General features: G+C 40.6%; 1 protein-coding gene across 1 annotated transcript in view; it reads left to right on the top strand.

Annotated features, from left to right (window-relative positions):
• Positions 1–15569, top strand: part of LOC311511335 (uncharacterized protein) — a 205574-nt gene that overhangs the window by 56464 nt on the left and 133541 nt on the right. The window contains exon 2 of the mRNA XM_084611853.1: positions 9431–9516. Coding sequence (XP_084467979.1) covers positions 9431–9516 — 86 coding nt within the window. The remainder of the gene's footprint in view (positions 1–9430; positions 9517–15569) is intronic.

The raw sequence follows: 15569 nt of genomic DNA on the forward strand, positions 1-15569 counted from the left end.
CCACGCATTTCCTCCCACCCCCGGGGAAGTTCCATTGAAAGCCAAGAAGATTAACAAGTACCAGAGCTAAAAGGAGTGCCGGCTGCCCTATAAGGTGACTTTTAAAAACATACTTAGCACATGCACAGTGTCTGTCTTAGCATAAACAGTGCATATAAAGTGTGAGACAGAAGTGTACAGTATCTACTCCTTCCCCAGCTGAAGTTCAGGTTATCACCAAGAAAAGACTCAGTTCTTCAGCTTTGATTGAGGATATTAGCTAGTTTGTTTGGACACCGGTTTTGCTCCTCTAATCCGCCTTTTTTGTTCATGGCCTCTGAGGCACTGAAAAGGGGTTGGTGTTCAATTCCAACTCAGTGCTTGCGATAACTTTACCTGGTTCTTTGTGACTAGGTTGTGATTCTGATCCCACTTAAAATGGTGTAAAACCAAATAAAGGCTCCAATTCAGCAGGTGCTGAAGTCTTTTGATTTCAAAATGGGACTAAAACATATGCTTAAAAACATGCTAAGTGGGTTTGCCGAATCAGGGCTTTATGTGCCTTGAACTCAATGGAGTTTATAAGGGTTCAATCCTGCAAGATGTCTGGGAAGTGCAGACTCCTGTCAAAGAGAGTAGGCATTAAGAGTGCTCAGCACTTGTCAGTAGTTGCTAGCAGCACATGGCAGACACAGGCCATCAATGAGAGGAGAATCGGATCCCTACTCCCGACAGATGTCTACCCAGCGTCTTTGGGAGCACAGAATTGATTCAAGGTCAGATTTTTCAGAGCTGCCCACCACTCCCATTGACTTGAGTTGGAGTTGAGTGCTCAGCACAATGGACAGTCAGACCCGTGATTTAAAAAAAAAAAAAATGAAAACCATATGAAAAACAAAAATTTAATAAACAGGATAATGTCTCCTTAAAAATGCCCAACATTCACACGATGCAAAATTTTAAGCAGACCGCACATCCAGGAAACACATGTAGTTCTCACACAATAGCTACTTATGAATAAGATCATACTTGTATTTGCATTAGCATGGCTGGCTTCTCCAACCAGTTTTACATAATCTCCTTTTCAATGGCTAAGGGTGTCATTTCCCCTTCATTTCATAGAATCGTGCTTTGAAAACGCAGGGAGGAAGTGTTTAAAGAAAGTCCGCATCTTATGAAAAGAAAAATTTCTGGCATTCCTTTGTGTGTCGCAGTAGGATTTGGATAGATTACTCACACTTAAAAAGGAAGGGAGCTTTTGCTTTCTTTTCTCAATTTTAAAAAAAAGCTTGCATTAACACGATGTATTGACATATTACAAAATCCAAAGAATGTTGGAGAGCAAATCAGCCATGACTTTGTCCATAGGTTGCAACAGATTCTCAAAACATCGTCACCTTCTGAAATAAAATTGTCACATTTAGGAGGCAAACAACTTCTGTAAGAACTGCAACTTGACATGTTAGATGGCAATAACCACCCTCTCTTGGCTTAAAAATTTACTATATTTATTTTTTTCTCTTTTTGATCCAATAAGCCTATTATGAATGCAGCACGTTGCAGCAATTTTCATAAATCAAGCAATAGGAATAGATTTTGATACAGAATTGTATTACTCCAAGAATGTAAGGTATGCAAAGAACTAACATTTCCATTGATTGAATGGAAGCCAGTGCTTTAGCAGCAGGCATGCCAAAGGTAAATAATTCTCTACCACATTTCTAATGGCTCTGATGTCAAAACACCTCCTGTGAGTGACCCACAACTCTTTCAAAGTTAGAAGTCCTAGCATCACAAGTGTTACTACTGGTCAATTGCTATAAGGTCATTGCTTTGGATGTTCTTCAGTAAAAAGAATCCATATGGAAGTGTAATGTGCTGCTCTATTGTTGTTACAGGTTATTACTTGATTGTTTTACAACAGTTTTCTGTATTTCATGGTACCACTTTTAGACCGTTTTCATCCCGGTCTGCATTTTAGTATGTTTGTACAGCACCTGGCACAATAGGACCCTGATCCTTCACTAAGGCTAGTGGTGCTTAGAAGCCTTAGTGAAAGATGAGGGTAAAATTCAGTTCAACCCAATCTTCAGAGGTGCCTTACAGCCAGGCACGTAAATTCATATTTAGGGACCAAAATAATCTTGATCTGATTTTCAGTGGTTCTGAGTATCTGTAACTTTAAATAGAGCTGAGGATGGTCAGCCCGGCTGAAGACTGAGTTGAACTGAATTTTGCCCTTGATTCAGGGTAGCATCTGTGTTTAGGAAAGCACTTAGCACGTGTTTAAGTGCTTTCTTGAATGGGGGCCTTGGTCCCAAAGTTTAGGCATTCAACTTTAGAAACTGCAGGATTCTAAAACTGAATGGGCAGGTTATCCCATAATTGCAAGCGTTCTTGTATCTTCCTCTAAAGCAGCTGGCGGGGGCTCTGCTGAGACAGTAATAGCTGGAATGCTGGTCAGGCCCAGTATGGCAATTCCTGTTTCTATTTCGGTCAAAATTCTTAACCAGATTCCTGCATAGGAATTACAGCCCTGTTTGGTTTGGGCCCTCTAAAAATCAGGATGTATAAAGGAAATGCAAATCCTGAAAAACCTGTCCTATCTATTGTAAGGCAACGGTGTCTAGCATAGAAACCAAGAGGAGCAATTTGAAGGTAGATGGAAGAAAAAATGTAACCCAGTTGATTGTAAACTAATGGATAACATTAATAGAAGATTTGGCTGGATATAATAAAATAAAAGCTGTTGAACACATGCTGGAAAATGACAAGCTTGGTAGCAATAAGGTAGAGATAAAAGGAGCTCAAAGAACCCATGTAAGGAGAAGTAAAGTGTAAATTAGTAAGGAACAGGATTCTTTGTTCATAAAAAAGCCGCTACACAAGCATTGTTGAATGCTGAAGTCTATAGCCCTAGATACATGAAGGGTATCTAAATGCTAAAGCATCTAGAAAGTTGGAGTTTTCACTGGTTGGTACTGTGAAGGCTAAAGTGACTGATGAGATGTTCATAGAAAACATTTCCGAGAAGATTTATCATTTCCAAAGTAAGAATGAAATGAAAGTCTGGAGGAGAGTGGTGAGGAATTGAGATACAGGCAGAAAAAAGTCAAGAGGTGAGTTGATTGCAGTGTGTGTACAATGTAAAAACTCCTCTTAATCCTCATGTCAAGTATAGGAATTCAAAAACAGGAAAAAAAAGTGAGCACCTAAAATCTGCTTGTTAAGATTCACTCAGACACGTTGTGGCAGATGGAGATGAAATCCTGAGAGAAACGAGGGAGGTGAAAATGATAAAGAACAATCTTCATAACGTTTGGTACCATACGCAAGTCAGAGGAATATCATAGCCATTGGTGGAGAGCAACAAATGAGACCGTTAGATATATTAGCCTTTTGGGACAAGACCCATGTCTTGTCTACAAAGTATCTACTGGTAGCACACTCTTGGTGTTCACTCCATTAGCATTTGGTGTTAGTTTCACTAGCTGGCAGCTGTAGTAGACTTTTATCCTCTCTTTGGACCAGCTACTAGAGGGGAACCAACCCACCTTATACAAAGATGTTGCATGTAATGTAGGCTTGCTGACCTATTTGTAAACCATGAGCAGAGGAGATGGGTAAGGATGGAGAGGTGAGAATTGTCTTGTGGCACGAACCCTCTCCTTGGCTCCCTCTAGAGAAGGATTTACAATTGTTTTAGGAAGAGATTGTATAAAAATATATAGTGAAATAGAGCTGAAGGAGAAAGCAAGTCAAGGGAAATGACTCACAATGTTGAAAACAAGCTACACAACAAATCAAGCCTTTTTTTTTTTGCAGTGGTTCAAGATGGGCCTGACCTTTAAAACCTGGATTTAAACATTTCTGAACTGAGGGGTTTTTGAAATCTGGATGCAGACCAGGATATTATACTTTCGCACCCCTTGCTGGTGCTTTGGAGAAGAGGTTTGAAGAGGAAGAGCTGACCTGGGACATTGTAGATAGGCTCCAATGCAACAGAGCATTTGAAGTCAATGTTACGACACTCGTGTTTAAAGTTACACACATGGTTAAGTGCTTTTCTTGATCAGGGCCAAAGGCAGGAGAATTCAGGTCCTGGCTCTGACACTGACTGGCTGTGTGATGTCGGACAAGTCATGTCCCCTCTTGGTGTCTGTTTCTCCTCCCATCTTTTGTTTGGCCTGTCTATTTAAATTGCAAACTAATTGAAGCATGGACCCGTCTGTACAGTACCTATCAGAATGGGGCCCTGATCACAACTGGAACCACAAGGAGTTCTCACATAAATAATAGTGAGTAACATGCTCCAAGTTCTTTCTCGGGGCTAACACTGCATGGTCTGACCCAGAGATTGCTGATAGCTCCTCTTTAAGCTGCAGAATGGAAAGGAAGCTTCTGATATTCTCTGGTAGATCTTAGCAAGGACTGAAGCAGCCTGAACCCTGCCAACCTTAATCACACAGTCAACCTCCTAGAAGTTTTGTTTACCTCCTTTTGAGCAGCAGAAGAGGGGGGGGGAAGGGGTGGAGGAAGCAGTTTGCAGTTGCTCAACTCCCTCTTGGTATTGAATCCTACCCAAGTACATCCAATCCTGCCAGCCAGAAAGGAGGAGGAAGGCCACTGAATCATAAGAAAGCCAGGATCAAAGGGAGGATGGGACACTGTGAGCAGTGCTAGGTGACCTTCCTGTAGAGAAAAATACATTGGATGGAGTTATGTTCACTAATTATCTGGGAACAGACTTTGATTTTTACTGATTTCGTTTCTTCTTCTCAATTATTCAGCAAGTGGTTAATGCTATTCAAAGCCACTTTGGCTCTCAATGGATGCTGCTCCTACTCGATCAGGTTGCCCAGGTAAGATAGATGCTCCTCTGACTCTCTTCCCCTGGTTTGTGGAGTGAGCTGGGGCTTAGGCAGGAGATAGGTGTCTGGACATCTTCAATGAGGCAGCAGTGCCTTAGTCCAGAGGCAGAAACTTAGGCACCTACAGAGTTAGCCAGGAACTGAACAAGAGTTTTGTGGATTTCAGTGGAGCTTAACACTGGGACTTCGGTGCCTAAGTACCTTTGTGGATCTGCTAAGTGCTCCTGAATGGAAGCTGACCGTGCTCAGTACCTTGCGGGATCAGACGCTCTTTGCGCTTTCTTGAACTTAAGTCACATGGTGGTGTTTCTGCTTCCTGACTGGGTAACTCCTTGAAGTTTTCAGGTTAGTCACGGGAACACTTCTGCCACAAACACTCAGGCAAATCGGCTAGTCTTGGGCCCCTCTCCTCCTGCTCCAACTTTGCAGCCTCTGGGAAGACAGCGTGTTTGTAGGAAAAAAGATACCGTTCAAGGAACTACAGCCTCCAGCCATTCCCCAGCTGCTAGAATGTCCCAAGGGGGCCACAGTCCTAAAACAGAGTAGCCTCCTTTGCACCCTCTCCCATCCCTGAGTTGGACCAGGTACAACAAGGCCAATCCTCAGATGTGAATCTTTATGTAGACAGAGTCTGTGCTTTCCAGCTGATCTTTCTCCGCAGACAGATCATTGGTTATGAGTTCCGTGGGAATCATTACGGTGTGAGCATTTCTCTGGGAGAGGCCCCAGACAACACACACATCATATTGCCCTGAACTCATGGAAAAATACTGAATAAACACAATGGTCTACTCACAAGGCTATCTTTTCTTCAGTGTTCTGAGTATTACTCATCTCTTGTCATCACTGCGTAGTGGCAGAATCACCCTAAAAGCTTAACACATGACAACCGTTTCTCTTGAGTTCTCAAAGGGAGATGTGTTTGGAATCGGGTCTAACATTTTTAGAATTCCTTCCAGTCAGTGAAGGTGTTGCGGTGTAAATTTTGAACAGTGAAGGTAATTAACCATCAGAACAGCTTATCCAGGGTTGTGTTGGATTCTCCATCGCTGGTGACTTTTAAATCAGATTGGAAGTTTTTCTAAAAGATCTGCTCTCGTTCAAACAGGAATTATTTTGGGGAAGATCTGGGTCCTGTGTCATGCAGGGAGTAGACTAGATAATCACAGTGGTCCCTTCTGGCCTTTGCAATCTATGAATCAATGTAGATACTGATCTGTTTTGGGTTTTTTTCACCATTGACTTTGTAGTCACTATTGGGGTGTTGACAGAAACCTAAAACACAACCTAAGCTTTGACTCTGAATCTGGAAAATTCTAGACCTTTTTTTTAATTAAAGTACCAATTTGTCACTTAAGAAGTGGGGTGGCATTCTATACTGTATGATAAATTAAATATTTACTGGTAAGATATACAAAGTATGAAGAATGTCCAAACAGAATATAATTTATAGTCTGAGCTTGGTATTGAGTGTTCCTACAAGGAAATGGATACAAATGTAACACGTACAGACAGAAAATATTAGCTCTTTGATGCCAGAAGGACAACAAACTTAATATGTGGTGAATAGCTCACACAACTTACTGCAAATTTTGCAATGGATTTGCTTAGGCCGCTTCTGTGACTCTTTTGTCTTAGTTTTTCTGTGACTATTCACGCTGATTATGTTTTACCTGCAAAAATGTTCAGGGAAAACAGAATGTCAAAGTTGCATACACAAGTGTTTACAGCAACCAGATTTAAAACACACTCATTAAAGTATTCTTGACTGATATGCTTGTGTAAAGACCATACTACACTGGGTAATCAGTGGGGTTTGAACTCAGGACCGCTTACATTTGTGCTAAAGGAATAACTCCACTAACTGGCATCGGTGGTAGGCTGTTATCCCCTGTAGACCATCCTCTTTAGATGGACTTGTAAAGGGTGCTACACACCTGCATGTTCATCCAGTAAGAGAACAGAAACAATAGCATATTGCTTATTTCAGGAACCGAGCAACACAGCGGAAATTTAGACTATTCAAAATCCTCAGAGTAAAACAACAGATATTCAATAGGGCTGTCAATTAATCGTAGTTAACTCATGCAAGTTAAAAAATTAATTGTGATTAATCGCACTGTAGATACCACTTGAAATTTATTAAATTTTTTGGATGTTTTTCTACATTTTCAAGTATATTGGATTTTTATTACAACACAGAATACAAAATGTACAGTGCTCATTTGTTATTTTTGATTACAAATATTTGCACTGTAAAAATGATAAAAGAAATAGTATTTTTCAATTTGCCTCATACAAGTACTGTAGTGCAATCTCTTTATTGTGAAAGTGTAACTTACAAACGTAGATTTTTTTTTGTTACATAACTGCACACAAAAGGGCACACACAAAAATAAACTTTAGAGCCTACAAATCCACTCAGTCCTACTTCTTGTTCAGCCAATTGCTCAGACAAACAAGTTTCTTTACATTTATCGGAGATACTGCTGCCTGCCTTCTTATTTACAATGTCACCTGAAAGTGAGGACAGGCATTCGTATGGCACTTTTGTAGCCGGCGTTGCAAGGCATTTAGGTGCCAGATAAGCTAAACATTCATATGTTCCTTCATGCTTCGGCCACCATTCCAGAAGATATGCTTCCAGGCTGACAATGCTTGTTAAAAAAAAAAAATGTGTTAATTAATTTTGTGACTGAACTCCTTGGGGGAGAATTGTGTGTCTCCTGTTCTGTTTTAGACACATTCTGCCATTTATTTCACGTTATAGCAATCTCGGAAGATGACCCAGCACATGTTGTATGTTTTAAGAACACTTTCACAGCAGATTTGACAAAACTCAAAGAAGGTACCAATGTGAGATTTCTAAAAATAGCTACAGCACTCAACCCAAGGTTTAAGAATCTGAAGAGCTGCCCAAAATCTGAGGGGGACGAGGTGTGGAGCATGCTTTCTGAAGTCTTAAAAGAGCAACACTCAGATGCGGAAACTACAGAACCTGAGCCACCAAAAAAGAAAATCAACCTTCTGCTGTTGGCATCTGATTCAGATGATGAAAATGAACATGCGCCGGTCCACTCTGCTTTGGATCGTTATCAGGCAGAACCCATCATCAGTATGGACACGTCCTCTGGAATGGTGGTTGAAGCATGAAGGGACATGCGAATCTTTTGCGTGTCTGGCACCTAAATGCCTTGTGACACCAGCTACATCAGTGCCATGCAAATGCCAGTTTCAGGTCACATTGTAAACAAGAAGCAGGCAGCATTATCTTCTGCAAATGTCAACAAACTTGTTTGTCTAAGTGATTGGCTGAACAAGAAGTAGGACTGATTGGATTTGTAGGGTCTTAAGTTTTACACTGTTTTATTTTTGAATGCAGTTATTTTTTGTACATAATTCTACATTTGTAAGTTCAACTTTCATGATAAAGAGATTGCACTACAGTACTTGTATTAGGTGAATTGAAAAATACTATTTTTTGTTTTTTACAGTGCAAATACTTGTAATCAAAAATAAATACAAAGTGAGCACTGTACACTTTGTATTGTGTTGTAATTGAAATCAATATATTTGAAAATGTAGAAAACATTCAAAAATATTTAAATAAATGGTATTCTATTATTGTTTAACAGTGCAATTAGTCGTGATTAATTTTTTTAATCACTTGACAGCCCTAATAGTAAATAAAAACGTTAAAGGAAAAGAAACTTTCTCACAAGGAAATTGTTTTCTATTATTTGTTTACCTCCAGTGATGATCCTCTCTAGATTGGATTCACTTTATTAAACCATAAACATTACTCAATCTGGAAAATTTAGCTTCCTTGAAACGTCAGATTAAGACACCGATCTTGCAAAGACTTGCATCCATGCTTAACTTTAAGCTCAGCATACATTTCTGGTGTATATACTTTAAAAAAGATATTGAAAAACTGGAGAGAGTGCATGGAAGAGAGAGACCACTTATTTGAGGTCTGGAAAAAATTTCTTTCATTGAGAGACTTAAGAAACTCAAACAGTTTATCTTATCAAAAAGAACACTGAGGGTGACATGATTACAGTGTATAAGTACCCTCATGGGGAGAAAATACCAGGCTCTAAAAGGACTGTTTAACTTAGTTGAGAAAGCTGTAACAAGAACCAATGGCTGGAAGTTAAAGCCAGACAAACTCAAATTAGAAAAAAAGTCACCTTTTTTTTTTTTTAAACTATGAGGGTGATTTAACCATTGGAACAAACTACCAAGAAAAGTGGTGGAATCTCCATGTCTTCATTATTAGATTCCTTTCTGTAGTGAGTGCTCTTTAATCAAACACCAGTTACTTGGCTCAATACAGAGGGTAACTGAGTGACAATCTATGGTCTGTGTTATACAGGACTAGATGAATCTAATGGGTCCTTCTGTCCTTAAGATCTATGAAGCATGTGGGTTGTTCTATTGAATGTGATGGGGCTACTCATTTGTTTAAAGTCATGCATATACATATGGTTTTGCAAGTTCAAGGTCTAAATTAGTAGTAACTCTTCTCAAGTCTTGCTTAACCTTTTGGTACATTTAATATAAATGGTTCTTTTTAGGATACAGATTTTACACCGAGGGACCTGTTACATCCTTGGGCACATGGGACTCCCAGGGGAGATTAGACCTTCTGCAAGGACTGCAGGTAAGATTCAGTCTGGAATATTTCGCTTTTTGACACCAACACATGTAAATTTATTCCACTGTGGGTCTTCAGCATCATGGAAATCTTAACTGTAGGCTTCAAGATGACTGAATTGGAGTTAGATGTGAGAGCACTGGGACCATGCAAAAGCTTTCAATAGTTACATTCTGGGCTAGATCCTCAGCTGATATGAGTCAATATGGTTGCATAGATATCTATGAAGTGATGCTAATTTACACCAACAGAGGAATCTTCTGATTGCAGGAGCCTTATTTCCATTTCATTTGAACTCTTGCTGTGAGAAGCTTGTTATCTGACATTGGACTTGGTCCACTGGAGGGCTATGTATATCTGTCTTAGGTACTGTTAATGACCTCTATTAACATATTGCCTGAACACCTCAGCATCTTTGATGTATTTATTCTCATAACCCCACTGTGAATTAGGAAAGTGCTGTTCTCCTTTTGCAGGTGGGGAACTGAGGCACAGAGCGCCTAGAAGGGACTTGGTTAAGGTCCCGCAAGAAATCAGTGGTGGAGCAGTGTGTTAAATCTCAGTCTCCGGACTCTCCCAGGCTAGCACCCTAAGCAGGGGATGAATCTTGCATTAGTTTGTAGCAGCTGAAGCATGAACAAAGATGAGTCAGTAGTTGCAATGGATAGCTAGTTGGCTGGTCATGCAGTAGCCGTGGAGGTGGTGGATTTCATCATCACAAATAATAGGAGGAGCGCCGGTGTGCATATTCAAGTCCCATTGAACCCTTATTTTAAGGGCTTAGATGGGATTTAAGCGATCCAACTGCAAAGGCCTTTGTTGGCATTCTGCACAGGAGTGAATTTCACCTATAGCGCTTTACTCCAATGTGCTGCACAAACGTCAGTTCATCAGTGCAATTCTGATTTTCGTTAGGAATGTTTGCCCAACCACATCAGCTTGTCTTTCTTAAAAGAAGGTCTGAAAGTCTGCTTTCTGCACTGTATTTGCTCAGATTGTAGCTGCATGCACTTACGCAATAAAACGTTTACAGCTGCTCTAGAATTGTTGCAGGAGGCAGCTTGCTGCTTTCCTCATTTGTTTTACTATTTGGAGACAGGATTTCATGAAGTGTGAAGGAATGCAGGGCCATACCTTGTACTATTCCCCCACCCCCAAATCCCAGTAACTCTGACCTTTACTTAATGTACTGAACTTATTACTTATCATGCACAGATGGATACATGAAGATCCTACTGACACAGGTCCAATTCAAAATCCAGAGGTTTTACCATTTTTGCTATTACTCTGTATTGCTGTGTTGGTTTCTTTGCAGCCAGCTTTGTATTCACGCCACAAACAGCTGGTCCCATTTCGTGATGATGCTTTCTTGTAAAGGGCACAGTTACCATTAAATTACTCTTTACTGCCACAAGAAGGGTTGTGATTCAGAAGGTGGCGCTGTTCGCACAGGCGCAGCTGTCTGAAGTGCCATTTTTCTGTTAAAAATGAGATCTTGACCACTTTTGTGCCACGATACTTGTTGTCATAATAAGGCTATACAAATCTAATAATAAAAATTCTTTGTAGTTCTCTACTGCCTTCCATTGTAGGACTGCAAAATACATTTCAAACATCAAAGCACTAAGCTTCAACCACTCGCCCCCCCTCATGTATTTTTATTCCCATTTTACAGATGGGGAAACTGAAGCATAGAGAGGTGAAGAGACTAGTATGAAGTTGAACAATCAAGCTAGAGCGGGAGCTGGCAGTAGAATCCAAATCTCTTGATTCAGTGACCCTGTGCTAACTACAAGACTTATCTTTGGTCTGCTTTCTGTTATAGCTTTGCAAGTTTTCCATGTTGCAATCCAATACCTAAAGAGTGAAATAAACCTCGGGGCCTGATGCTCCATTACTTTGTCACTTGCGTTGTCAGAGAGAATTTCTAAAAAGTGGGTTCTGAAAAATTTTTAAATATTGAAGTTGTTTCTATTTCACAGGATTCAGAACAGAGCTATTTTCCATCTTTCATTCAATTTTTTGTAATATATTTACCTAGTGTTTTATTGAAATCATTTTCTGAATTTTCCATTGACCAAAAATAAGAAAGCAAGTTTTTTCCACAAATGGAAATGTCCAATAGCCCATGCCATCTTGAACAAGAGTTTGATAAAAAATTGCTGTTTAAATATTTGTTTAAAAATAACATGGGAAATGTTGTGGAGGAACAAATAATTGCAATTAATGTTGGAACATTTTCATGCAATATTTAGTTTTTTCCAAGATGGCTGTTTGATGGGGGGGGAAAGACTTTTTTTCACTTGAAAAAGTTCAGTCAGGTCTAGTTGACATATTCACATGTGCAAAGTGGATGTGATATGCTATCAATGCACTCACACCAGTGGTAGCGTTTTACCTTCCCTTTGCATTGCTATAAATAACTACGCAAGGTTCAAAGTAGTGAAGAATCAGGGCCATTATTTTTACCCTCTGAGAGAAGGAACCTTGGTTCTTTCCTACACTCCCATGTTTGCTGCCACTTCTTTAGAGAATGAAACTTGGTTTTTGATGCTCAGCTTCATGAATTGCTTTTGATCTTGCATTTAATGTGCATACAATGAAAACAATAAAAAGTGCATTTAAAAACAAACATATTTCTAATGCAGGAGCAGCACTAAAAATACACAAATTGCTTTTGTGGGCAGAATTTTACAGAATTCCTATGAGGTTCCTCTTAACAACAACAACACAACAAAAGCCAAATTGCATTGTTTTACTAGCAAACTGTTTAAGTATGCCTTTGGCTAAGTTTTCAGCATGTTTTCTGGGAAGATGAAAGCTTAAATCCCATTAACCCTCCAACTGCAGGGCAAATAATTTAGTTTCCATAATTGTCCTTCCAGCACCATCTGTAACATGGACCAAACTCTTTCCTCACTCCTGCTTCCTTCCCTTCCCAGCTGGATAAGCTCTCCACTTGTCTCCCCCGCCCACATCACTGCAAACGCCCCAATTCCAAGGGGATGGTGTTCACACACATAGCTACCAGCTCCACGTTGGTTCTTTTCTGCCCTGAGCCTAGGGTGACCAGATAGCAAGTGTGAAAAATCGGGACAGGGGGTCGGGAGTAATAGGAGCCTATATAAGAAAAAGACCGAAAAATCAGGACTGTCCCTATAAAATCGGGACATCTGGTCACCCTACCTGAGCCTCACAGACAGTTCAGAAACCAGCAATGAAGTGAAGTGAGTCATGTTGCTGTTACTCACACTTTGTCTCCCCCTCTAGTGGTAGCTGGCACACATTTAGACATTGATATGTCTCCATCGTCTGTGGCAAACTGCTCTGGGTCTTTTAGAGAGACCAGCTTGTCTCTCTAATATCCTGGGACCAAGACGACTGCAACACTGGGTCTTTTAGCTCAAGTAGTAGAGGCATACGCTTTTAGATCAGATTCTGAGTATCAGGTTTGATCCCTGTGCCAGTGACCCACCAGGAGAATGGCGTTACATTGGCATTGCAGAGCCCGTGAAGACTAGTTGCCCTCAGCACGGGGAAGGTGATTTGGTTTGATGTTTGCTCCTCACAATAGTTTTCAGCTGTTCCGAAAACCACACATAGCCGTCTTTCAGCATAGCACTGCTACTGCCCCGGTTCACCTTAATTAGCTAGGCACCCGGTGATATTCCTCACGGGCATTAGGTAGTTAAAGAACCCTTCTGGTCTTATACTAAAAAGCATTTTTGACATGGTGGACCTGGCTCCCTCCTCATTTTGCTGCTCTGAGGGGATCTCAAATGGGGTTCTAGCCACTACTGTAATACAAGTAATTAATAATAGCAATGTGTGTGGTTTTGCATTGTTGGAAAGAGCAAGAGTACAGAACAGATGCACCCTTTTGGTATTGGCTTGTCCTCAGAGGAAAGTGTGGAACGATTTAGAAACACATGGAGCAGCAGAATTCTCCTTAAGCACTGGGGAGTGGTGGATTTATTCATACCAGGCACAGGGTGATACTGACAGAGCAGTAGAATCCTTGGAATGATTTGGAAGCTTGCCAGGAGAAAGAGGTCACCGCAGGGAAATTTTTGCAAAAAAAAAAAAATAGAATTATTTTTTTTAAAAAAAAAGCTCTAGTTCTGACTAATTTAGCTTCAACAAGCTCCCTATTCGTTAAATTGAGCAGCGAAGGAAGGTGAATGCATCCCAGCTAATACAGAAGCAAACTGTACTTTCCAGCCAAGCAACCCTTCTCGGGCCTCCCGTCGGCATGCCAGAATTCCCTCTTAAAATGATTCTGTAACAGGACCAGCCCCACAGCTGTCTACAGCTGTGTGCCTTCCAGCTCTGCACAACTGGCTTTTTCACACAGAAATGGCCTCTTTGAAAAGGGTTCACTAGAACAGATTGCTTCAGTTTAACAATGTGCAAAACACAGTACTTCAGACAGGCTTTCCTTTTATTGTGTGGTCCTTTTTGGGGGGAGTCTTTTGTACCCCAAATGAGAGGAGCTATTGACCAATAATTTGACACCACTTTTACCTGAGTGTTTCTCAAGGAGGGTGCCCCCCTTCTTCCCCACACACATACCCCTGTTTCTCTTAGGAATGCTTTTTCCAAACTCCATTTCTTTCTTTAAAAACAAGTCCTCTTTCTTAATGATCCAGATTAAACCCCTGAAAATCTGAGTGTACAAATCAAATTGGAACTCCACAGAGCCCTGTTCTGCAATGCATGTGTGCTGAGTAACACAATGGGAACCTAGACTTTTCTAGACACTCTGGCCTCTAGACACCTGTTGTGTTTGTACAGTACTTAGTACAATGGGGACTGTCTGCTACTGCAATCCAAATAACATACAAATTATAAACCTTCCCCATCCCCCTGGATCCAAATGTTACATCTACCCCGCCCCCCCCCCCCCCCAACTTGGGGCAGGGAGCTCAGATCGTGAATTAGGAATGGTCCACCTGTCATCAATTCTTATTCACTTGTCCAGTACAAAAGACAGTGATAAAGACAGCCCCTTGCTCTTGAGGGCATGTGGTCTAATTTATCAGAACAGAGGGGTTTATTTGATATAAGGTACAACTGAGTTGCATTCTGTCTCTTTCCCATTCAGCTTGTATATCAGGCTACTAGGAGTAAAGATGGTTGATTTTTTTTATTATTTTTTAAACTGTTTTTTTTAAATGGTTTGGGTTTTTTAGTTAAAAACTGAAAAATGTTCATTTTTTGAAAATCAAAACATTTTCCCATTTTGTCTGGCACACTCCTTTCTTGCCTCTCCCCTCTCCTCCCCCGCCCCTTTTCACTTTGCCCTGGGGCGTGGGGAAGAGGGGAGGAGAGAGAAAAGGGGAGACTCGAAAGACTGAAAAGTGTTGTTTCGTTTGGATTGGTTTTCTTGTCTAAATATGAAACATTTTCATGGAAAATTTTGGGGAAAATTTAAAATTGTTAATGGAAAAATAATTACCCCCTTTTCAGTCAGCTCTACTAAGCAGAGGTGGGGTGAGTTGTCTGCTGCATTACAGGCCATACTCAGCTCTGCCTCCATCTCAGCTGGGCCTCCATACGTATGTCTATATATACATATATACCAATATGGCGCATTCTAGTAGGTTTTCCTTTCTGACATACTCTAACTCTTCTGTGGTTGCACAGAATTTGAAGGTCCTCCTCGCTTTGAGTAACCATGTGTATGAAACCCAAAATCCCAGGAGAATTTCACTACATAAAGAACCGCCTTAAAAAACGGCTGTTCTTCTCTGAACGGAACTCAGCGTCCAAGTCCAATGTCTAATGCTAAGTGAGGTGGGATTTTTTAATTTAGTTTTTATGGGTGCTTTTCTCCTTAATCCATCATTATTCTTCAAGTTCTTGCCAACGATGGCTTTGGTACTGACTCAAAGTCCAGCAGGCTCTCCTGTGCCAACTTGCAGAAAATAAAAACCAACTGGAATATTGGGAGGGCAGGGGTTGGCATGTAAAATAGGGCCTTACAACTCTTGGCGGTTGGTTTGAATCCAGACCATTGTTGTAAATCAGCGTAGCTCTCCTTTACTTCTGTGGAATTA

Source organism: Lepidochelys olivacea (genome assembly GCF_965140295.1).
Source record: "Lepidochelys olivacea isolate rLepOli2 genome assembly, chromosome: 22".
Classification (NCBI taxonomy): domain Eukaryota; kingdom Metazoa; phylum Chordata; order Testudines; family Cheloniidae; genus Lepidochelys; species Lepidochelys olivacea.